The following is a 24611-nucleotide window of genomic DNA, read 5'->3' as shown; positions in this document are numbered from 1 at the left end:
CAGAGTATTTAAAACCGTAGTTCTCTCGCTCCTTCAGAGGTTGAACACGGCGGCGAAGAAAACTGGAAACGATACCGAAGCCGGTCAAGCCTTGCTGTTTCAGAGCACATATCCTCTCAAGAAATGGCTTGATCGCTTGGAGCTCATCCACCGTCAGGGGATTCTTTTCCCATCGGTCATTAACCACGGGACCAGAACCAGAATGAACAGCAAGAGGAGGAATCATATTGGCGGCATAAAACCTGTCAGCACGCCAATCCCTCACAGAATCAACCAAGTCATAATCAAAGAATCTACTCTTACGACCCTGACGAAACTGAATCCCGCAGCCACCAAGAACATGGGTGTCATCGCTGCGGGGTTGAGGCTTCAGACGGAAGAAGTAACGAAAGAGAGAAAGAGAAGGAGGAATTCCAAGAAAAATTTCACAAAGATGAACAAAAACAGAAAGATGAAGGACAGCATTGGGAGTAAGATGGTTCAAGCTAATCCCAAAATAATTGAGAAAGCGATGAAGAAAAGCAGAGGCAGGAAGGCAGAGTCCAGCACGAATAAAAGAGACAAAAAGAACAATCTCACCAGAGCCTAGAGTTGGGACCCAATGCTGGCCTAGAGCTCTCCACTCGGCAATCTCCTTTTCCTGGATCAGGCAATCACTGACAAGCTCGCGCAACTGATCCTCAGTCATAGTTAGAGCCGGTCAGACCTTCTGAGCAGCCCTCGTGGCCATGAATTTTTGATTTTCAATCACAGAAAGTGATTTTCAATCACATAATTTTTATACGTAGCATCTACATAAATTAATAGGCATACTTCTAGCATTGTGAGTAACCTAACCCCATCTCGCTTCCATCTGGGGCCCGTGGGCAGGCGGGGTCGACGACCGCCCACCGAAGTTGACTGGCGGAGTCGGGCGACGAGCCGATGAGCAGTGAACAGAGACAGCCAGATGGTGAGCGGCCGCCTGTCCGCCTCTCCCGCTGTCCTGTTCCTGCGGATCAAGCCAGGAACTTCACTGGCAGTCCTGGTTCCGGCAGCTGCCCACCAGCCCGTGCGAGCTCAAGGATCCTACTACCGGACCTGCTAATCGCTCGGTCCACGTCGTATTGCTCGCGGCTTAAATAAATCTTGTCTCCTACAAGCTCGGTCAGTCGGTCGTCGCACGCACCTTCCATATCGCGCTCCGCGAAATACGACACATGACCAATGTGGATTCTCTGACTTGTGTTGTGAAGGAGTAAAGCCAGACAAGGTACAAGGCCTTTCCGTGACGAAGGGCTCAGATCACAATCATGATGTATTACCACTGCTACAGGGGGCCACCGCTACAGTAGATCCCCGGTCAGCACGGCCCCTTGCAACCCGAAAAAGTTTCCTGGACTGTGTGTGTTTCCTCCCTGTGGAATTGAATTCCTTTGAAATTTCCCAATCATTCCTGTGATCGAAATTTTCCAACCATGCTCGACTCGTTTAGCTATTCAATTAAGGGCTGTTCGGTTTTCTCCCAGCTCCTCAAAGTGAGTACAAATTATTGAATCTCTCCGGGGGGCTAGAATTATTTCTGGGCCCTATTCCTAATCAAACGAACATGCCCCGAATCAAATAGGTAGATTATAAGACATAAATATAGAGATGCAACAATAATGGCCAAACAATGTATTCCTAGAAGGCGTGACGTACACGGTTATGACATGACTATTGTGATATCACTGGTGCTGGCATCCCGGTGTGTTCCCATCTCTCTTCGGGCTACTCTGGCAGCACAGAATCCCGCCGGGCTAGGAAAACACGGGGCAAGCTCCCCTGGGCCAATTCCTAGTGCCATTTTGAAGTCCACGAAACGCGGAATTGCAACCCCAATCCGCCCTTCGATTTCCACGGGGCAGGAAGCCACGAGTCATCAGGGCGGGAGCGCTTGCGCTTCCCTGCCCGTTGTCTCACGAGTCGCGACGCATCGCGCATCGCTGCTCCTCCCCGACTCCACCTCGATTGAGACCGCCCCTTCCGCCGTCGCCACCATGGATCGTCCCCTTTGTCGTCGCCTCCGCTGCGTCTCCTCTACTAGCACCTTCGCCTCCACATGGTGAATCCCAAACCTCCTCCATCCGCACCTCCCTGTCTCTGCTAGGGTTTCTTCTCTCTGTTCCTCTCACTGGCCCTTGTAGATCTAGGTTTCGATAGCAGCTGGTTGTTTGTGTTGAGTTGGAGGAACAAAACAGTTGTACGTGTGTCGAGGGAGCAAGGGCGGCGCATTTCAGCGGTGGCGCTCAGCGGTGAGCAGGTGAAGCAGCTGCGTGGCAGAGCAGACTGTCGCCGTCGGTGCTAACTGAACTCGAGTTCAGTCATAATCTCACTCAAGTTACCCCCTCCAATCTCTCTCTTGATTTCATGTGTAAATAATTTAGTCAGCCTTAACAAAAGTATTTCTGGTTCGATGAGCTACTATATTGGTTTATGGATCAATAGCGAATTATGAACACTTTGTAAGATATAAGGTCCTAAAGTTTGGTAAATTTGGTATAGAATTAAGAATTCAAGATTCACCTTCAGAGTTAGCAAACTGTTGTCTCTTGGCAAATTTGAATGGCTTCAAAACTATTGATCCTGGTATGTTAGTTAACTTGAACAAGGCCATTTGATATACCAAGAAGATTGATACTATAGATTTGTTCGAATTGTTTTCAGATATGAACTTCATAGTTCAAAGCTAAGTTTTAGTGATATATCAAACAACTTTCTTTAGTATTTTTGTTTGGTTCAAATTATTACTAATATTAGATCTTTGATCAGTAAGGAATACATTATTTGATAGCGCCATACACAATTCCAATTTATAATGATAAGTAGGTATTTCTCCTTTCCATCTAATTTCTGTTAATAATTCCTTGATTTCATAATAATAACCCTGTTTAGATTAGCATCCAGATAGCAACTCAGACCTTATAATCAATCCATTGATAAACATTCAGTCTGACATTCTTGCTACATTCTTTTATAATGATATGATTTTGCAACCTTACTATTATGTAGTCTCTACTCTAATTTTTACTCAATGTATCTGCAGGAGTTTAATAGACAAACAAGGTAAGTTTGAGGAAGCTGCAAAAGTGTCAAATTTTTAATTGATTACGATAGATAGTCTCAGATTATATTATATTTTAATTATCTATGTATTTGTATGGAGAGACCTGTGACATATTTCGTCTTATAGAATTTTCATAAAGTGCAGACAAATATTGTCAAAAAAAAAATTGGTTAAATTTGAGTTTTGCATGTTTTAGTTTTTGGTTTAAGAAAGAATCTAACGTTTTCGTTTGGACAACATGCGTAGTTTGAATGTGACCTTTGTTTTTTAGTTTTTGAGATATTTGTTATATCCTAGGATTTCTGTCCTTTGTTTAGCATGTTTTCTTATGTTATTACTCACTTTCTTATTCACTAGCATTTTATGTTTTTTATCTAACATATGTATCATCGGATGATCCTTCACACTACCGGAAACAGTCAATTTGCCGAGTGCAAGGGGTTTCTCGAGTGCAATTCTTCGGACACTCGGCAAACAAGCTCTTTGCAGAGTGCTGTGCGAAAAACACTCGATAAAATAATTGCACTTGGTAAAAAAGGGGGTTTGCTGAGTACCAAAAAAATACTCAGCAAAGAAGGGGGTTTATCGAGTGTTTTTTTTTTCACTCGACAAACAAGCTCTTTGTCGAGTGTTTTTTTGACACTCGGCAAAGAAATAAGTTTTTCTTCTCTTCTGACCTTCAAACTTTTTCTACTCTGCACATATAACATGTGGTATTCCATGTTAAAATTTGATATATTTCTGGATCTATTTGCTATATTTAATTAATTTATTGTATTTCAAGAAATTTTTTGGTTTAAGTCAAATTTGAAGTGCAAGTGATTCAAATAATAGAATAAAATGAGTAGGAAATGATAGTCATGTTATTGAGTCCAGTGTGAGGCCTTACCTTCGAAATGAAAAGAAATTCCGAACATCTCGTTCAGGAAACACGACCACGAACGTGTGGCCGAATAATTTTTAAATTCTAAAAAAAGCAAATGAAGTTTAAAAATCATGAGATTTGTCATGATGTGATGATATTATACGTGGAGGCTGTGGTAAAAAAATTGATAAGGTTTCGCACGTTTTGTCACGTATGATGTTTACAAACCGAAGCATCTTAGAAGAAGAATCGTAGCGTTAAGAATGATTCGGTAAGATTTGGAGTCAAAGTGACGGTCAAATTGGGGTTTGACTTTAAAACTTTTTGTATAGCCAATAGTGAACATAGATTGTTTCACGTGAAATTTTGGTAATTTTTTTGGATCCGTTTGATAATTTTAATTTATTAAGTGCAATTATATAATTTTAATGATATAATTGAATTTGAGCTATAACTGCATGAAATAATGGAATAATATTCGTAGAAAATCAAATATATATTGTTGAGTGAATTTGACAAGATATTTTTAAAGTACATTAGAACAAATTTAAAAAAATACGTTATGGAAAAAAAAGAAAATAAAAAAAAAACTAGATTTGTCGACAAAGAAACTTGGCAAACCCCCACTCATGTACCCGCATCGGGCCGCACACAGGCACACACGCACACACCCACCCGCGCCACACAGGCACACCCGCCCTCGGCCGCCGCCGCCGCCCCCTGCCCCCCGCCGCCGCAACGGGAACACGCGACGCGCCTGGCGCTCTGCCCGTTGCCTCGCTCGCGTACTCCCCTCTCTGCCGCGAGTACGCGACGCCACCGCCTCTCGCGTACTCCCCTGCTCGCCGTCCGCCGCGGCTCAATCCCACGGGAGCAGCGCACAGGCTGGCGACCCCAACGCCGACGGCCTAACCTCCACTGCCGCACGGCCGCAGCCCACTGCATCTGGTGGCCCTGCAGGGCTCCGACCGGTGACGTCGACCTCTAGGCCGTTGGGGCGGTTGCCGGTGACCTCGACCTCGACCTGGAGCTGGACTTCAGCTCGCTGCTCTCTGGCTTCATCTGTGCATCCATGGCTACCTCGCCTCCGACAGCACAGCACAGCAGGTCTAGATCCATGGCCCTTATCTCCATTCCCGATCTGAAGTATTTGGTTGTAGAAACTGCAAGGTTGCAAGCTGCGACCTGATCTTTATATATGCGTTTTATTTTCCAGTAAGCCTGTGCCGCGTTTTATCTTCAAGGGGATAATTTTCCTTTAGAGTCATCATCTTTTAAGTCATTCAGCATGTGCTCTTCACCGTTCCTAATAGTAGCGTGAGAAAACAACTTATATCATCAGTCATCACTTGCACTCGTTCAGTATAGGATAAGCATAGTTAATATATGGCATGTAGCTGATTGTAAACTTGTATGTCAACAAGATTGTGAAGACGTGCAGTTTAGTTTAAAGAAGAATAACTGATAATTTGTTGTCAATAGTTACTTTTTTTTTACCTTTATGCAACTGTCAACTCAAATTCAAATGAGAGGCCTTGAGTGAGATTTTGTTCTACACTTGCTTATTTCTGATGAGCAGAGAGCCGCGACTGAGGATGATGATGTTTACCATTTCATAAGCTATTTACCTTTTGAAGATATCCTGTATGAGCTGGATGGGCTGAAGGAAGGGCCTGTAAATCTTGGGCAGTGCGGTGGTGCTGATGACCTTGATTGGCTACGGATGGTGCAGCCAGTTATTCAAGAAAGGATCGAGCGCTACTCACAGAGTGAGATCAGGTTCAATCTTATGGCCATCATAACATGTTTGATGCTTGCAGGACTGCAGGTAGCTATGTTGGCTGCTAGCTGATAATAAACCACTCTAGCAAGGTAAAGACTTTTTAAGAAATCTCTAACTTGTGTACATGCACCATTATTTTTTAGGATCCATCATTGATTTTTAATTGCCGCCATGCTCAGGTTATTCACATCTTGTAACCTTGAAATGAGGTGGCCTTGTACTGTAGGGTCTGTAGTAGTCATCAATAGAAAACAATACCTTTCCTTTTAGTTCCACACATTTTATTCACACTCTCATGGTATTACAATTAACCTGAAATGATTTGTGCTCTCTGAACTATGTGTCTTACCATATAAAGATTATGTGTTATGTTTGTGAGGACTCTGGACAGTCCAGACTTCAGTACATGGTTATCATCTGTTGAACATATGAACTATTTAAATATTCATGTTTAATTTGTATTAATTTCAGAACTGTAGTAACTCCTAACAATTATTAACCAAACATGCTTATCCTTTTATTTGTAAATATGTGTTAATGAAGTTACAACTTTCAGTAGTGTACTAGTATTGCACAAGTTATCTTTTTCAGAGATTAGATTTCACCTGTGTCACCATTGCTTGCGTTGTCTGTCCAGTAGGTCTTCCTAAGGATACTTGTTGGACACAACTAGGAATATGACTAGTCTTTATAAGGATGAAATGTTCTTTTAGAAGATAAGACGAAATGTTCTGTTTATTTGTGTGTGATAATTGGTTGGTTGAATCATGTTTGGCTGGTAGCTGGTTAGTCTTGCTTTGAATAGAAAACACATTCTGCAAAGTAAAGTTATCTTGCTTTCAAGTTTTTATTTGGAACCATCTGTTAAAAAAAGTGTGACCTTCAATTCATTGTAACCTCCTGGTTTATGATTTGTGATGCATAAGCTGATTCTTTGTTTCTCTCATGTAGACCAGATGGTAAGATGATGGCTAGATGTGGCTGGAGTTGTTGGAGAGCTCAGAAGGTCTGGACCAGCTAGGCGATAGACGCTGATGTATAGATGTTGGTGAAATGTTAGAATCTGTGAATATACAGTTGCCTTTTAATGACTAATACTCTACATGTCGAATTGTAATCGCTTTTCTATAGGCAACGTGAGACTATTAATTGTGATAATCGTTTAAATGGGTTTGACCATTGATAATTGTTTAAATGGGTTTGACCATTGATAATTGTACTAAGAGTGTTTTGTATGACAGCTATTAAACTGAAATATGCAGAGAAAAAAAATTATTTTTTTTCTTTGGAAAATAGGTTTGCCGAGTGTAATTCCTAAAAACACTCGGCAAACAATAATGGTATGCTGAGAAAAAAAATTATTTTTTTTCTTTGAAAAATAGGTTTGCCGAGTGTAATTTTCAAAAACACTCGGCAAACAATAATCCTTTGCCGAGTGTATTTTGGAAAAACACTCGGCAAACCACTTTTTTTGCCGAGTGTCAAATTTGACACTCGGTAAAACATTTGCCGAGTGCGCGATAAAAAACACTCGGTAAATAGTTGTTTGCCGACACTGTAGATGTTATGTGCTGTTTGCCGAGTGTTACATTCGGTAAAGCCTGTGCCGAGTGTTTTTTTTTTTTTGTCTTTGTCGAGTGCCTATAGCACACAGCAAAGTTACTGTTTTCGGTAGTGTCATGCATACATACTGCTGATTTGTCCAAGCCAACAGTTATCAACCAACACGTAAATAGGTGATTATCTTCCTGGGAAAGCTTTCAAATAGCAACTGATTATCTCCCTAGGAAAGCTTTCAAATAGCAATGGGAAAGTTACCCCATGCGGAGATATGCCCCAGCAGGTGGACGAGGATTACCTTGTCTAGAAAATTTCCTCCCACCCGATTACTTTCCTGGGTTAATCACCTACGGCTGCCAAAGTAGCCCTTCGTCTTTCTCCTCTCCCTTTGTCTTCCTCCTCCGCCACCTATAACGACGGAGAGCATTTCCCGTGACTACTCGCTTCCTGTATGATTGGCTACTTTCCAAACACAACCTAGGTTCCGTTTGGTTGGCTTTTGGCTTTGGCTTTTGACCCCAAAAGCCAAAAGCCCAACCAAAGAGGTTACTTTTGGAGGCGGCTTTTTCAGAAGTAACTGTTTTTTCGTACTATATTTTTGAAAGCTGGTTTGACTCTGTTTTTGGCTTTTGACTTTCTGCTTTTTTAAATTGGTGGAATAAAAAACTATTCCATAGTTGTTTCAAGAGAGATAAAGATAGAAGGTATATTTTATACTTGTTTAACCAAACAGCTTTTAGCTTTTCTACAACTTACAGCCTATAGTAGCTTTTCCATAGCTTTTTCCCACAGCAGCTTTTTTCCACAGTCATAGCTCGACTACGTACTCCCTAGTGTATGGCCTATGGGGGTGCGGCACGACTACATTTCCTACACTGCACACGAACCTGTATATATGCTTAATCTTACGAGTTGTAGTAGACTAGTAGCAACCCACAAATTAAACCGGCTCATGAGCTAGGCCGCTTACATGTCTAATAACAGTCAGCTAGCGTTTGGTTGCTGGACTGCTGGAGTAGTGATGGAAATGCAAAGGAAACAGTACTGCCGGAGAAAACGACTGAGTTCGTATCTGACTAAGCTGAGGCTGGAGCTGTATCAATTTTGTACCGTGTGGTTCGTTCCATGAGGGCGGAAACAAACATTAAATAAATAATGGAATCTATTACCTGCAGTAATCAAACCACGTTACATTTTGTCGTGAAACAAACGGGTCGTCAGATCTCTTGCCTGTTCATTTCATATTAAAAGTTATACATATACGGCAACATTATGAAGCAAAATTCCATTCCATTAGCTAATGATTCTAGGGGAATCGCCGGACGGGTACAGAAACAAAAGCATAGCAAGGCACGTTGATTCTACTGCCTGTACGGCCCGTTCGCGACGGCCCAAATGAACTAAATTTCCAGCCCAGCACGTGGATTGGGCCATCCAACACCGGCCCTTCTGTTCTGTAGGCATTGGACATGAAGATTAAAATGCAGGAATACGAAATTCCCTCCAGACATTGGCTGAGACGCTAATATACCAATTGTTGTGCTTCAATTGAATGGAATTGATCAGCCAAAAGAGTGAGCTTTCTCAAAAAAAAATTAAAGATTACATGCGGATGAGACTCAGCAAATAAAGGGAAGTCAATGTTTGCTTTGTATTCTCATGGATGCAAGCATGGTACTACAGCGAATGTATTATGCATAGTAGTATCGTATCTTCTCTTTCGTGGTTGTTAGATGGTGACCGCGCGCAAAGGGACGGTGTTATCATATAATAGTGTATATGCGTGTATTCTTGCACATGTTGCCAAAGCTTTCAGTGCCTTTGCCGCTATAAGTATATATCTGGTCAGTTGTCTGAAACCTATGGGCAGTGATCTGTGATCATGGTTCACTAGTCACTACACCTTTTTTGGAATCCTAAATGAACGAGAAATCAGGTCATGTGAGATCACTGCCAGGAAACTGAATTTTCAATTTTCACGTGGGCGAAAAATCAGCAGAGAAATATCAAAAGGATCGACCGGAATGTGGCGGCTGCAGGATCTAGCGATCCTGCCTGTTTCGGCTGAAGGAGCAGGACTGTGGCGGGCGGCCGTTAGTGTAATTTTTCTCAGGAAAGCGAGAGGCGGCGGGCGTGATGTCACCGGTCACCTCACCTCTAGCATTAGCATTGCGTGACGGTCACCACTCGCAAACCGTGATTTTTCCAACAACTCACTAGTCACCACCTGTACGTGTGCGTGCCGCTGCCATTCGGGGCCCTGCGACCGGTGCGGCGCAGCGTGGACTCATGACCCAAGCAGAGGCGGTCGCGAGTCGGCTAGCAGCATGCGGACCAATCCGCCGCGGAGATTGCCGCGAGCTCTCGCCGTCGCGGCGGCCGGGTTCGCGCGCATCGGCGTCGCCTGTGTGCGGTTGTGCTGTGCCTCGCACGGTTTGTGTAATTGTCTCCACGCAGCTGGGTCGCCAGACGCAGCAACGCCCGCGTCTGCCTGGCCCGGCCCCCTCCGAGTCCGAGCTACCCGGAGGAACACGCCACTGTTGCTGTTTCGAGATGCCCGGCTTTTGGGAGGCAAGGCTCGCTGATGACCAGATCATCGAGCAAGAACGCGTGGATCGGAGCTTCGTGTAAAATTCATTCATGTGGTAAATGAGCTACTCCTACTTTTCAGGTAATTAAAACCCGTGCCTTCCAAGCAGTCTTATCAAACTCCGTTTCAAACGGTCCATTAGGGAGTGCGCGCGGTTCTTTGTTTCAGCTTTGGACTGTGTGGCTTTTGTGAATCGTGACTTCAAATTACCTGCAGCGACCATTGGTACAAACCCTGACAGGTGCTCCCACAACAATAATCCACCAAAACACTAGCTAGCATTCGTATTGCCATGCTTTTAACCTTCTGGCTCTTGCAATCCATAGTGTAAAAGCTGTTTGTTTAGAATCTCTAGCCGAAACAAACACAACGCCCTTAAGGCCACCCCTAATGCGGCATGTTGTATAGTCCCAGCTGCCACCGAAGCCCTCAAGGTCCAGATCGGCATTAGTGACGGTTCCGCAGAGCGGCAGAGCAACCTGCAGGAGCAACATAGCTTGGTCTGACGAAATGCAGAAGTACTCACTGTGGACTTGCGTTGTGGAATAGAATCATCTCACTGGCAGTCTATTTTGGCCACAAAAGCTAATGCAAATTTTCTGCTACAAGTACAGACTCGTGGGACCGTGAAAGAGTGGAAGCGTTAGCCTGCGTTAGGAACATTGATAGCCTCAAGTCTTCATCATCTAACATGATAGCAACTTTTATCCGAGACCACCATCTTTGTTAGCCTGCGTTGGGCATGCTCTAAGAACGGGCTCACTTGCCGACCCCAACCCCGTCCTTTTACATTCCTTTATGCACATGTTGAAACACAAAATTCGTTCAAAAAATGACTATATATTCTTTGTGCACAACAGAGAGAATTTGTCTTGTACTAAGAAAAAAATATTAGCACTTTGTCACCATGCATAGGGTTGAATTTTTCACAATAACCTGTAGTGTGTCAACACAATTATTGTCCATGGTCTTCAACTATTTTTTTCACAAATTTTGAAAATGTACTTTTCAAAATTGTGTTGCTCCTTTTTTGTGTGCTTTACCTCTTCTTATTTGTGCTCTCTTCTTCGATCCTCTTCACCAGGCGTGGATATCAGGATATATGCTCTCCAACCTCAAATGCCCCATGTCTATCTTCGGTGCCACCTCTGTCGCTAGAGCCATTGTCGTCCACTATGGCCAACCCAAGTCCAAAACCATTATGACCATGATGCTATTGCCGCCATTCCTGCCCAACCACCATTGTGGATGCCGCCCTAATGCCTTGCAGACCTTCCTCGCTCTACATCTCTCTATAGCCTAGAACTACTCCTATACACTGTTCGTCCAAATGGTTGTTTAGCACGATTATACACCGTTTGAACGCTGCACAACTGTGTGACGTATTCGTTTAATCGGCCGTTTTGCCCGCTTAAGTGGCTATTTAGACTGAATAATGACTAAACAGCAAGCGACCGACTGTTTATTATTTAGCGTTTAGGACAACACTATACCCCCACAAAAGTATGGATTAAAATTCAATACCAAACCTAAAATCCTAACCTTGAACCTCAAGAGAGAGTTGATGGGTTGGAGACTCCAGCAGCCAGAATATCGTCTCCAATGGTGACATTCGGAATTTGGAGACAAATAAATCGCAAAATTCTAAGAAGCAATTTGTCTCTTCTCCATGTAGTTCACAATTGGTCAAACTTTTCCACAATAATTTGCGTGTCAATGCAGATGTCTATGATCTTAAGGTATATATGTATTTTTGTCGCTGATTTTGTGAGTGCACTTTTCAGAAAGTGTGTATTGGTACACCATAACACTAGCTAGTATTCATCACACAGATCTTCACTGATAGGCGCGATAGCTTGCTAGGCAGTCTTTGTACGTGTGCGCGCGGAAAGATCAGATTGACCTCGTCGCGAGATATGGCGCTAGATCCACGGAGACCCGTACGTCGTGGGTCTCCCGTCGATCCCGTTGTGGGAGAAAGGTAAAGCCGTGGAAGATTACGCTGGCTGATCAAGTCTTGACTCTCGACGAGACCGGCCGGGAAGCTACAGTGACACGCCGCGCCGATGGATGTTCGCCGGGCCGGGGCGTCCGCCGTCGCCGTCGTCGTCGCGTAGCAGCAACGTCGCCGTCGAGAGAACGACACTCCAGTGTCCCGTACATTGCTCCGATCGATGCCGTTGCTGTCGCTTGAATAGTTGAATAGATAGATACCTATGCTGCTCCTGTCGGAAATTCGAACGAAATGCTGGACGCAGCCGCAACGGAGCAAATACTGCTCCATCCGTAGGTGCGTGCTCTGAAGCAGCACCCGTCGTCGCCGCCGACGACGACGCAGCAGTAGAATTGTAGAAACTTCAATTCGTTCCTATCCGCATTGTCTGTCCACACACAAGAGATATACAGACGATCGGACATGGATGTGAAGAAAACAAGCTGTATGTATCTTGGTACATGTATTCGCAAAACAAAACGATCGCTTCATGAACCATGATGAATCCAGGAGCAGCAAAAATATGTATGGATCGTACAGTGAGTCATGGAGGATCACGCATGACCATTCGCTGCCTCACCAAATGTCGGCGCCTAACCGGCCTATACGGTAGTATAGATCTTACGTACGATACTATATACACACACGCGGGCACATTATGCAATACTGAAAGATTCCTACACCCCGGTACACGACGACACGTACGTACGACGTGACACTGCCGGACCAATCGTCGAAGATCCATCAAGGCAGCTTGGAGGACGCGCTCCTCCGCCGGGACCCAGCGCCGGCGCCCTTGACCTCGGCGCGGATCTTCGCCGAGATGGCGTTCCTGCCAGCAACGGGCGCGGTGGCGGGCCAGAGCCCGACGGTGACGGCCATGTCCTTGAGCCCCTGCAGCTTCTCGAGCGCCTCGACGACGGCGACCATCCTTGGCCGGTCCCGCGGCTGCTGCGCCGTGCACTGCACGGCGAGCTGCGCGACGGCGCGCGCGCCCTTGACGGAGTAGTGGCCCGCCAGCCGCTGGTCCATGATGCAGCGCAGCCGGCGGCTGCCGCCGCTGAGGTAGGGGCGGGTCCAGTCGACGAGCTTCACCTGCTGCTCCGCGTGCGCGGTGCGGCCCCGGACGTGCTCCATGGCGCGGCGGCCCGTGAGGAGCTCCAGGAGCACCACGCCGAAGCTGTACACGTCGCTCTTCAGGTTCAGGTGGCCCGTCTGCACGTACTCGGGCGCCGCGTACCCGTGGGTACCCATCACCCGGGTCGTCACGTGCGTGTCCTCGCCCTCGGGACCCATCTTGGCGAGGCCGAAGTCCGACAGCTTCCCGGTGAAGTCGGAGTCGAGGAGGATGTTGGAGGCCTTGAAGTCCCGGTAGATCACCGGCGTGTTGGCGGCGTGGAGGAAGGCAAGGCCCTTGGCGGCGCCGATCGCCACCTTCAGTCGGGTGCCCCACGGCAGCGTCGCCGAGATCCCTGCAGAGTGCAGACACGATCGAGATCGAGGTGAGCAAGTCAAGCCAAGTCGGTGGCTCCTGAAGAGAGCAACACACCATGGTGACCAGGGACACCTACTCCTGAAGAGGTGGTTCTCGAGGCTTCCGCGCGGCATGAACTCGTAGACGAGCAGGCGCTCCTCGTCCTCGCAGCAGTAGCCGAGCAGGCGGACGAGGTGCGGGTGCCGGAACTGGCCCAGGAAGATGACCTCGGCGAGCCACTCCCGGTGGCCCTGGAAGCCCGCGGCGTTGAGCTGCTTGACGGCGACGGGCTGGGCGTCGAGACCGGGGCGCATGCCGGCGTCCACGAAGCCCTTGTACACGGCGCCGAAGCCGCCCTCGCCCAGCAGGAAGCTGCTGGAGAAGTCGTGCGTCACGCCGCGGAGCTCGCCGAGGCCGAACGAGTGCAGCTGCAGCGGGCCCGCCATCTCCCCGCCGCCCTGCTGCTGCTTCACGCTGCCGTCCTTGTCCGCCATGGTGGTAGTGGTGGCCGACGACGCCGGGCTGTTGGCCAGCGACGAGAGCCGCCGGAAGGACGCCAGCCGACGCGAAAGCTCCGACTGCTGCGGCCGGCACCGCGCCAGCCCGTCGGGGGCCACCGCCGCGTCCTCCGCCGCGCAGCACTTGGTGGCCGACGCCAGCACCGGCCTCCACGGCTTCGGCTTCGGCATCGTAGTCGTGCGTGTGTGAGCTAGCTAAACAGCTGTGCCGCGCCGGAAGTAGCTAGCGTGCGTGTGAGCAGGTGGAGGGAATGAGCTCAGGTACGTACGGCGGAACGGGACGAGAGTGGATGGATGCCGATGGAGAGAGTGGCACGGGAGGCGTGGGGATCATAATATAGGAAGAGGGGTGGAAAAGCGAGAGGCCGAGCTGCCGAGGGCGCCAACCGTTCCAACACAGCACAGCACCCAACTGCTCCGAACCACTCCCCCGATTCAGGCAATTGTGCGCTTATGGCAGCATGGGCCTCGCCTTTTGCGTGCACTGCTCAGCACTGGCTTGTCTCTTGCTCACCTCTAGTACTCCCCGGCCGCTCCAATTGTTTGATGTGATCATCGTCGCCGAGCAAGAGACGTGGAATTCTGCAGAAAGTGCAGAGGATATTTTCGATGAAGCGTATACATACCGCACCTTTTTACATTGACAATTTCCCTTTTCCCGTAAAAGGAATGACAACTTATTACGAAGACCCACGTATCCCAATCAGTAGGGATAGTGAAAATGAGAAGTGGAAAACCCATGTTTACTAGGGGCTAGTTTTTTTTTTTTAAGATTTCCTCGTATTTTTTGGTAAAGCAGAAAATGAAAATGACGACAAATATGTCAGTCAAAACGAAAACAATTTTAGGCTCTTTCAAAATTCCAAGTCTTGCCATGTTTCATCAATTATTGTCATGTGAATGAGTATTTATCTAATACACGTAGTCTAAAGCATTTTTTTTAATTTAAATCGAACCATCGAAGCTATATATAATAGCACAATGGTTCTAGGGCTGTTGTTTCCAATACAAAATGTTATTTCCGATCGTCTCAGATATTTTGATATTCCCTCCATCTAGGGAGAGGCAAAGCTTGGTTCATGGAGGGATTGCACCTGTCATAGGCCTGAGAGTAGTGTCTTTTTATGGATTATGGATTTTCTTGTTTCTAACTTCCTAGTATTAGTAAACTTCATAACCATTCTTCTTTATACTAGTGTTGGGGAGGTGGGTGAAATGGATGGTGGGTGGAATGGATAAGGAGACAGACAAAAAGGGAGATAATAAGGATGAAGTTGATTTCAGTTGTTGCTTTTAAATTTAGGATCCTAAAATTTATGTTTGAAGGGGATAAAACACACTCAATGGTACACTAAATAAGCTTTATTTTAGAATCTCTTGCTTGTTGAGCATAAACATGAGCGGGAGAGAATAAACATGTTCCATTTGTTTCATAGAAAAAGAAACTTATCTAATTTTGACTAAATTTATAGGAAAAGAAACCTTTACAATATCAAATAAATGCACAAACAAAATATCTCTCATGGTGACGATTCTAATCTGATACTATAGAGGTTTATAGCATTTTTTTTGGTAAACTTGATCAGAACTGAAGAAATTTGATTTAGGACAAATCTAACTTACATTTTAGAAGACGGTGTTATATTGCAAAGCATCAATCCACGGTTATACAATCGGCAGTCAGACAGCATGTTACACGTGAATCGTGATCACGATGTGGCAAGGCTAATTGTTGCCCATCATATCTTATATGCCAGCCTGGCATTGCGCACATGCATGCATCGTACAATAAAGCGGCACAAAAGCTGTGTAACGATATTTAATTGGGGTCAGCATGTATGACTATTGACTGGTGGCGACCCTGCATGCATGATGTCTTCTTTGTTGTCTGGCCCCTTACGCGTTTTGCCTCGTTCCTCTTGTAGGCCCTCTTTTGGTGCAGCTCCTGGAGCTCCGGCTCATCTCGCGACACTGTAGCAGGAGCCGTTTCGAAAATCGAGACAGAAATGAACTGGGGAGAGCCGGAGCCGGTGAAGCCATGATCCTGAGCTCCTCCGGCTCCGTGCTACAGTATTGCGACAGTACCTGGAGCCAGAGCCGGTGAAGCCATGCCAAGAGGGCCATAGTATTTACCTATTCCATAATTATTGCACCTTAAGTATCTAGTATAATCTGTTTTGTTAGCCTTCTTTGGCGGGAAACCTGCCTTCTCAGCATATGTACAGTAAAATTTATGTGCTTCATCCTCTGTTTTGAAGCACATACCCACTCTAGGAATCAAAGCTTGGTCCAAGTTTTCTTTCTGTTTAAAAAAATAATTCTCATAACCATTTTAGAATTATATGCTTACCATTTACACTACTGAAACAAATAGCCTGTTTTTAAGATCTACTCAACTCAAATTACCGGCAAGGCCAATATTACACTTACGTGGCTGTATTTATGCTCTTCGTCTGGTGTCACAATCACTGATGGGTCAACAGTTGCAGGCGGTGAGAACAAAGTTATGCTACATCCTTCTTCTTGACCTGAATGAGAATAAAGCTTAAAATGTATGAAGCTGTACAAACCTTGAAATGGAATAACCAAGCACTAACTGCATCTGTATCTGTCACCTCTAAAAAAAAGACTGCATATTATTATTGGGAGTGACTACCCATCACTCGGTTGATAGTTGATACAGTTATCATCCACTTTTTGAGCCAATCATAATTAAACACGTCATCGGTAGGATATATGTATATAAAACGACACAGAAACAATGATTGAAAAATATGATAAAATCAACCAGATTTTCTATGCAGAGCAATAAAAAACTGATTGACAAGTAACAAAATAATCAAACCAGATTCTCCCTCTCTGCCCAAACGCAACTACTCACAGGAAAAGTCACGTGCCCTCTGTACACATCCAACCACTCCGATTCCTTTTGGCAAGCTAACTGAAACTTATCAACTTGGAGGCCAAGAAAAAAAAAAGAATAAAAGGAAGGAAGATAGAGCCAAAGATAAGAAAAGAAGTGCTATTTGCTGATCAGAAATGGACATTCTATAAGCAATACTGTAAAGACAGATACTGCTGCTAAACACCAAAAGTTTAGAACCAGCACACACGTAGACCACTGACAAAAAATCATTGAACCGATTACTGAAAAAAATCATGCAAGCAATAAAATAAATATTGATAGAATTAAAATTTTTAATAATTTATGGCTATTGAGCACCAATTTCTGAACCAGAGAATTGCAGTGTAATTGAAAGCTTGGGTATATGCAGGCTACTGAATCTGAATAACTTTGCAGTCAGAGATGGTTCCTTTCTTTTTCAGTCAAAAGGCACCAGAAACATAGTAGCCAACAGATACAGTGCTGAAAAATGATTTTTGAAGTACAACTGAACTGTCTATATTGCTATTATGGATTCTTGTTCACTGACAGAAAAGGGAAGAGCGCTCTGGCTGCAAGAAGCCTAGAACAGAAACTTTTAGCATTACTCACGGTACATATAACCTGAACTGAAGTTATCTGCTGAAGACAATGACGGAGCATAGTAACACAAGGAAACACTTGAAGTGGGTCCCAGATTATCCTACTTTGGCAAAAATTAAAAAAATGTAACATGGAAAGATGAACTCAATTTAATCAGAAAACACTATTAATGGTTCATGAGCACCAATTAAAATGATGGCGCCAATATATGAAATAAAGTGAACATTTAGTGTGATAATACATATACATAAACTGAGATTCCAAATTCTGAGAAGACAACAAACAATTAACAGGAATCAATAGAATAGCATACTGAAAACCATGGAAATAATAGGATACTCACAATACAAAAAAAACTGAAACACACTAATATGAGGAACAAACTAAAAAAAGACATTTTAAATAACTGACAATCTCTAGATGACATTTTCAATAACTTTACTCTCTTTCAAAGGATGCAAAGTACTAGTTCGGTCTTGGTGTCTGCGGTTCACCAAGCCAGTGAAAATCCTAGAGACTGACAGCATCCATATATCCATGGCACCATATAATCAACTTATTTACTTTGTAGTCTTTTACGGAACAAACAAAACCCTATCCAAGCAGGTCCTTCAAAAAAATCAAATGGAGACAGAGGTGATGGCCTCTGCAGTATGCAATAAGCCTATTGTACGGAGACGCAATGTGCATGGGACACATCATGGTTCTATTAACTGAACTGAGATTCAGCAAAAAAGAACTGAAATGGTTCACACTTGTACAAACGAAAGCACAATCAACACACGCAGCAACGACAGAGGAGTTCGTGTGTGAAGAAATGGAGCATGTTTGAGTTCTGGGCAAGTCAGCATTGGCATTTCTGCAGACACGGTGCTAAACGAAAAAAAACACCCCAACTGAAAAGTGACTGAGCAGCAGCTATCTACAGTTCTGAAAAACCAAACAAGCTGCTGACGGATGGGTCACTGCTGAAAAACGGTTGTTCAGTCTCTCCTAGCAGCAAGCACGAGCAAAGATCAGAAAACAAAAAATAGCTTGATGAAGCTTTAAAAAAGAAACGAACGAGCGGGAGATTTCAAGTCAAATTTGTCAACTAGTTGCTGCAACTACTGGACGGTGACCTTTTCCATGTAACAAAATTTAATCCCCAATTTCAATTGTGAAATGTTGCTGGTGTGTCACGGCCAGTGAAGCTTGCAACTTTCAACTGCGAAGAAGGATTGGACAGCAATGAAAATTACTGCAGACTGAAATACAGAGCAAAATAGTGGAGAGAAAAATTCAGAGGAAGCACAACTGAAGACTGAAAATATTCAGACTGAAAATTGAAACAATAAAATACTGAAATCTGAAACACTGAACCTTCCAAGTTCAAGATAAGACAACAAACAATTAACAAGAATAAATAGAATAGCATACTGAATAACTGAAATAATAGGATATTACTCACAACAAAATAAATATTCAAAACTGATCAGACTCTGAAACTTGAAACAATAATTCACATGTAATGGCACTGAAAACATATTATCTAGCCAAAAAAATCTTGCAAACAATAAATTAAATATTCATCTAACATGGGTAAAAACTAAATACTAGTGAACAAACTCAAACGTTTTGGACATTGGAAAATCTTAATACATATGTTCAATATCAGTGATAACATACCTTCCACTTACAAAAGTCAATAAACTTTTCCAACATTTCTAAATGAGTGGCAAACAGAGTAGCCTAAAAAAAGAAAACTCAAAACTAATAAGAATGTAAAAACTAATATAAAAATAGGCTTTCAAGAAATGATATGCTTACATTATCATTATTCTATAGATCTTCAAAATTAAAAAAGTTGTGGTGCTAGCCTCGTCTTAGAGAAAAGAAATATAACAGATAAGATAGCTGACTCACAGGTTGGACACCAAAAGTATGTGCACCCTAAGTGGTTATAGTTGTATCAGCAACAGTTAAGCGATCTATTAGAGCATTATCATAAAAGGTGAGGCGTGGAAGTCCGGTCCACCAATGAGACAGGGTGGTCAATGTTGTCGAGATAGTATAACTGAACAGATCTTATAACGATCGACCTAAAGAACAATAGTTTCAGCGGTGGAATAATCAAGCACTAACCCTCGGTTTGGCAGCATGCTTGCGGTGTGCGGTTTCCTTTGGTGCTTCTTTCATTTGAACCATTCCCCTGGATTCCTTGATTTTCACCAACCAGTAAACTATCGACAAAGTTGCAGCATGGAGTGTCAACCTGTTGCATCCCTATATTGCATCTTGTCACCTCTTCAACAGTGACCTCTTCATTCATCTCTGCAACACATCCATTCTTTCCTACTTCATCAAATTGCAGCCTTCTCGTTGCCATCCTTATTCATAGATCAACAAATGTTTAGGGCCCTTCAATACAATTCTACATATTAATCATCATTACTCAATGTCAAACATTTTGGAAACAAAAACTCTCGAAGCCTACACCTCTCCTTTCCTTGTCTCAATCTCTTATATTTTTCTTTCCTTATGCAATTCATTATTTTTTTTGCCTATTGATGCATGCAGATTCATAAATTTCTTTCATAATAATCGGATTGTTTCTCTAAATCTAATTTTCCATCTCTCTTTCCTATGTTGCTTTCTTTGCTCCTACCTCCAGCTTCAATTGGGTTGATTGGGATCAGTTGTCATTTCAGACATGGCACATGTATGCACAGAGCAGAAACTAATCTCCACAAATTAGTGGACAATCAGTCACATTGAATGAATTGGTTCAACAATCTATAAGAGTGCATCCATAAATTGGGGACGCAATCAACAGGAAAAGAATCGATAAGAGCCTGTCCCATTCACTGAACAGGTAATTCATTTTTCATACCACAATCTAATCCCCAAAACAAATTTATGATCATGTAAGTTATTATGGACCAGAAATTGTACAGGATGCACTCCTATTGAATGAGCCGGTTCATTCAATCCGACATATTTCATCCATAATTACCGGTCCTCCACAGCCGGTTCCCTCCAATCTTTAGGACAGGGCAATCCACTGATGCCGGTTCCTTGGTTTGAGTAGCCTGCGTCGTCCCTGATCGAAGAACGAGCGCACGGTCAGGTTCTCGGGCGGTTGACGGCAACCGCTAGTGCGCGACGCAGAGTTACGCACGCACAGCGAGCGCACGGCGAGGGCTGCCGCGAGCGAACGGCGAGGGCGGCCGCGACCGCACGGCGAGCGCACAGCGAGGGCTGCCGCGAGTGGACGGGGGTCCGGCGGAGGTGGGTTGAGGAGGAGCGCCGGCGGGGGTTGGTCCGGAGCAGGCGAGCGGAGAGGGGGCGGACGGGCAGTGCCGGCGTAGGAAGGGAAGAGACCGAGCGGATGGGGGCGAGGAAATTGAAACCGCATCTGGGATGGACCGAATCCAATTTTTTTTTGGAAGAAGGTGCGCACGGTCGACGGTCGTGTTTTTCGTTCGGATGTGTTCCTCGGACCTTGGTTTCTAGTCCCGGGCTGGGCTGCAACGGGCCAGGTGCATGGGCACGCTCGGTCCCGACGTAGGATGCGCGTGCGCGCCTGTAGGACGCTGGGTACCAAATAACTCAGTAGTACCCGGGTACTAAATAGGGTTGGCCTATATATATATATATATATATACACACAATAAGTCTCCAGACAGTCAAAAAGGAGTGGGGTGCACATAGTGAAACTTCTAACTGATATAGGGAATGGACGAGCTGCAGCATTCATGTAGTTAAAGGAGAGAGTGTGTCAGCGCATTCAAGGTTGGAAAGAGAAAATGCTATCTAAAGCAGGAAAGGAGATTTTGATCAAGGCGGTGGCACAAGCTATTCCAATATTTGCTACGGGCTATTTTGATCTCACAAAGGGATTGTGACCAGATGAGTTCAATGATCAGCCGTTTTTGGTGGTGTCAACAAGACAATGAGCAGAAAATGCATTGGCTAAGTTGGGAAAGATTGACACTCCCGAAGGAGGAAGGAGGTCTTGGATTTAGAGATTTACATGTATTCAACATGGCAATGTTAGCAAAACAGTGTTGGAGATTGTTGATGAAGCCTGATTCATTATGTGCGCAGATTTTACGGGCGCGGTATTATCCTGCTGGTGTTGTACTGAAGGCGTCAGCAAATAGGTGTATGTCTTACTCGTGGAGGAGCATGCTAGCGGGGCTTGAGGTGATTAAACAAGGTCTTATTTGGCGGGTAGGGGATGTGACTGTTAGTGTTGATCTCTCCAGCTCGACCTAACGGTTGAGTTGGGCCTTGACCTCGTGCCTTGATCGGGGGCGCTCAACACTACATGGTTGGTGAGCCCCATTGCACTGCGCTATAAAGAGAGGTGGGGGCCAGCGGCTCTTAGTACGAGGTTCACCGTGAGCCGCCACACCCACCGACAAACCCAATCCGATCTAGTGAGGGGCGCAGCCAGCGACGGAAAGCTCCACTGCCGTCTTCACCGTTGCCTCTGCGCCACCACTGCACTGCGACTGACCTCAACACCGTCACTGCGACACCGCCGACCCAGACCGCATCACTTTCGTCATGGCTACGTCGAGCTCTTCCTCCAAGCCCGCGGATGGTCGGTGACATCTCACCTCCCTTCCTCTCTCTCTCTCTCTCTAGATCATATTCTAGGAAGTCTTATCCCGTATGTAAGGTTGTACCCGCTAGATTTATGTCTAGGTGATCCACTATTTCTATCATTGGTATCAATTGAGCCTTACCTAGTGTGTAGATCTAGATCGGGGTAGAAAGTAGAAGGAGATGATTCGATTTGCGATTTCGATTCAAACCCTAACCCTAGAAGAAAGGATGAAGAGGTATGAGCGGACCTACCCGGGTTTCCCTCGCCGCCGCCGCCATCGCCGTTGTGCGGAAAGAAGAGTTCTCACCACCGGCCGTCCGTTGACGGCGCGCGGGCAGAACGAGCGAGCCCCACCACAACGCGTGTGGGGGACTAGGGCACCATCGCCCAGACCGCTCTACGGCGGCGCGCTCAGCCCAGGGCGAGCGCGCACACTGGCAAGGGGACCGGCGACGGCGTCGCTACCCTTCTCTGGCCGCCATGGGTGGCCATCACCGCTGCTCTTCCTTTTTTTCGGCTGTGGCGGTGAGACAGAAAAGGAAAGGGGAGAATGCGTTAGGGTTTCAGGGGAGCAGCCGGGTCACGTTTTTGATCAACCGAAAGCCATGGAGGATGTAACACCCCGGTGTTATGCCTACATTTAGGCACTGCAAATCATGCATAGCATGCATCATCAAGCATCCAAAACATACATGCTTAATCGTGTGAATAACAATTGAAACATCGCTTTGAAACATCTGAAACATGTTGTGGAACCTGAATGTTGCATACCTTTGTTAGAATTGTTTTGCCCTGATTTTGCTTGCTAGGGTAGTAGAACTTGTTTGGTTATGATTGTAAATTATCTAGAATTGTTTATCACAATTTTTGGAGCAAGGTTTGTATTTGAATTATTGCCAAATTTTGCTTTAAAAATAATTCTCCAAAAATTAGGGTTCAAGTCAAAATTGACTTTAATTGTATAATTCAAAATCTATAATGATTTGGACGTTGGTCTTAAAATCAAAGTTGTAGAGGATAAAATTTTGAGCAACTTTTATTTTTGGCCCAAAGTTTGAAACTGCTTTGATTTAGTCCAAAAAATTCGTTTGAATGAAAAAGGAATTCAAATTAATTTGAAAAATCCTGTTTTTACCTTCGTGGGCCTTGCGCCTCGTTTCTGGCCCGTCTGCCGAAGCCGGCCTGGCCCGCGTCCCCGCCAGCCGCGCGCCTCGCGCTTCTCCCGCGCCGGCCCACATCGCCCCGGCCCAGCCCAGCTCCGCGCGCTGGCCCTTCTCCCGCGCGCCGCGCCGTTCCCCTGCTGGTCGCCGCGCCACGCCACGACCACGGCAGAGAACGTCCGCCGCGTGGCGACCGCATGCCGGCGTCACCCGCCGCGCGGCAGCCGTGGCCTGACACCGCGCCCACGCGCCCGCCTTCACCTGCTGATGCCCGCGCACTCGCTCACTCGCGCCCACGCTTCCTTTCCTCCCCCTCCAGAGCCGAGAGCTCGAGCTCCGCCCTCGCCGCGCCCGCCGCTCCGCCGGCGTTGAGCTCTCGCACCGCCGCGCCATTTTCCGATTGCTCGCGCCCACAGCTCCGCCTCGCCTTCCTTCGGCTCACGCTCGCGCTTGCGCCGCCTTCCGAGCCCTGGGTGAGCTTCCCCGCGCCTCGCCACCGACGTCCATGGCGCCGCCGTGCTCGGCCGCCGTGGAGCGCCCTCTTCCTCCCCTTCTCAGCCGTGCTTAGCTGCCTGCTCGCTTTCGCCATTGCCTCGCACACCTCCTGCGCTCGCTTGCTTGCGCTGCCGTGGCCGGAGACGGCCGCCGGCCGCTGGCCGAGCCGCGCCGCCGCGCCAGCGCACCCCCCGGCGAGTCACCCTGCCTCGGCTGGCCAGGCCGAGCCAGGCCGTGGGCTGACGCCCTGTTGGGCCGTCTTCCCTCCCTCGCGCTCGGGCCGTGCAGGCCGGTTGTGGCCGTGGGCCAGCTGTTCCCCACGGGCCGGCCCAGTATTTCTTAAATGAATTGATTTCCATTTATTATTTGTTATTTGAAATCAAAAATGGTTTGAAAAATGTTTGGATGATCAAACTTGCTCCAAATTTGTTGAAACAAAATTTGCTAGGTTCCTTATCACCAGATCTACTTGGGAAAATTATTGCATGTCATGTTTGGGATACTTTTTTGTAGGATTTTATTTAATCATGGATATTGCTGATAACTTGAAAAATATGTAGAAAAATCTATAGTCTGCAGAAAAATATGATTTCAAGTTTGTTAATCTTCTTAGGTCATGTACTTCCTAGGAAAAATATGTTTCATGCATGTGCTGTGGAAAACTTTGGAGGTGTAGTTCAAGTGCCTTTAATGGCTGATTTTTGTTATTTTTGCTAGAGAGCAAACTTTGTATAAAACATGCATGTGGTAATTTTTGTACAGTCATTATAGGTTATGAAGAACCTAGGAAAAATATTAATTCTGTTGTTTGACACTTTTGATAGTGCAAAGTAATTTCAGGCTCATTTTTATGCTATAGCTTGTCATTTTTGTGTAGGATAGTTTACTTATCCAAATGCCATGAAATTTTTATGGTAGTCTGTTTAGGGTAGTATTATGCTACTGTAATTTTCTCAGAGTTTTAGGAGCATCAGAAATATATGTTGCTATTCAAACCTATTATT

At 45.5% G+C, this 24611-nt stretch overlaps 1 protein-coding gene and 1 long non-coding RNA gene across 2 annotated transcripts; one reads left to right on the top strand and one right to left on the bottom strand.

The window, feature by feature from the left end:
* The first annotated feature begins 4608 nt into the window (after positions 1 to 4608).
* LOC136539955 (uncharacterized) lies at positions 4609 to 6991 on the top strand. Its single transcript, XR_010779789.1, has 3 exons — positions 4609 to 5057; positions 5588 to 5822; positions 6685 to 6991. It is a non-coding gene; the product is annotated as an uncharacterized lncRNA (long non-coding RNA).
* Positions 6992 to 12492: 5501 nt separating this feature from the next.
* LOC136539954 (probable serine/threonine-protein kinase PBL15) lies at positions 12493 to 14463 on the bottom strand. The gene is made up of 2 exons (XM_066531941.1): positions 13448 to 14463; positions 12493 to 13348 (listed from the first exon to the last, which is right to left on the bottom strand). The coding sequence occupies exons 1-2, from the start codon at positions 14037 to 14039 to the stop codon at positions 12621 to 12623; spliced, it is 1320 nt and encodes a 439-aa protein (XP_066388038.1). The 5' UTR covers positions 14040 to 14463; the 3' UTR covers positions 12493 to 12620.
* Positions 14464 to 24611: the final 10148 nt, after the last annotated feature.

Source organism: Miscanthus floridulus, chromosome 2 (assembly GCF_019320115.1).
Source record: "Miscanthus floridulus cultivar M001 chromosome 2, ASM1932011v1, whole genome shotgun sequence".
NCBI classification, from domain to species: domain Eukaryota; kingdom Viridiplantae; phylum Streptophyta; class Magnoliopsida; order Poales; family Poaceae; genus Miscanthus; species Miscanthus floridulus.
The sequence above is the reverse complement of the archived record's forward strand: the minus strand, read 5'-3'. Positions and strand labels throughout refer to the sequence as shown.

Bases quoted from the DNA above. Each gene is read 5' to 3' on its own strand.
- LOC136539954 (XM_066531941.1), bottom strand. From the start codon at position 14,039: ATGCCGAAGCCGAAGCCGTGGAGGCCGGTGCTGGCGTCGGCCACCAAG. The intron at 13,349-13,447 runs GTAGGTGTCCCT...TGCACTCTGCAG, and splicing joins CGAGAACCACCTCTTCAGGA to GGATCTCGGCGACGCTGCCG.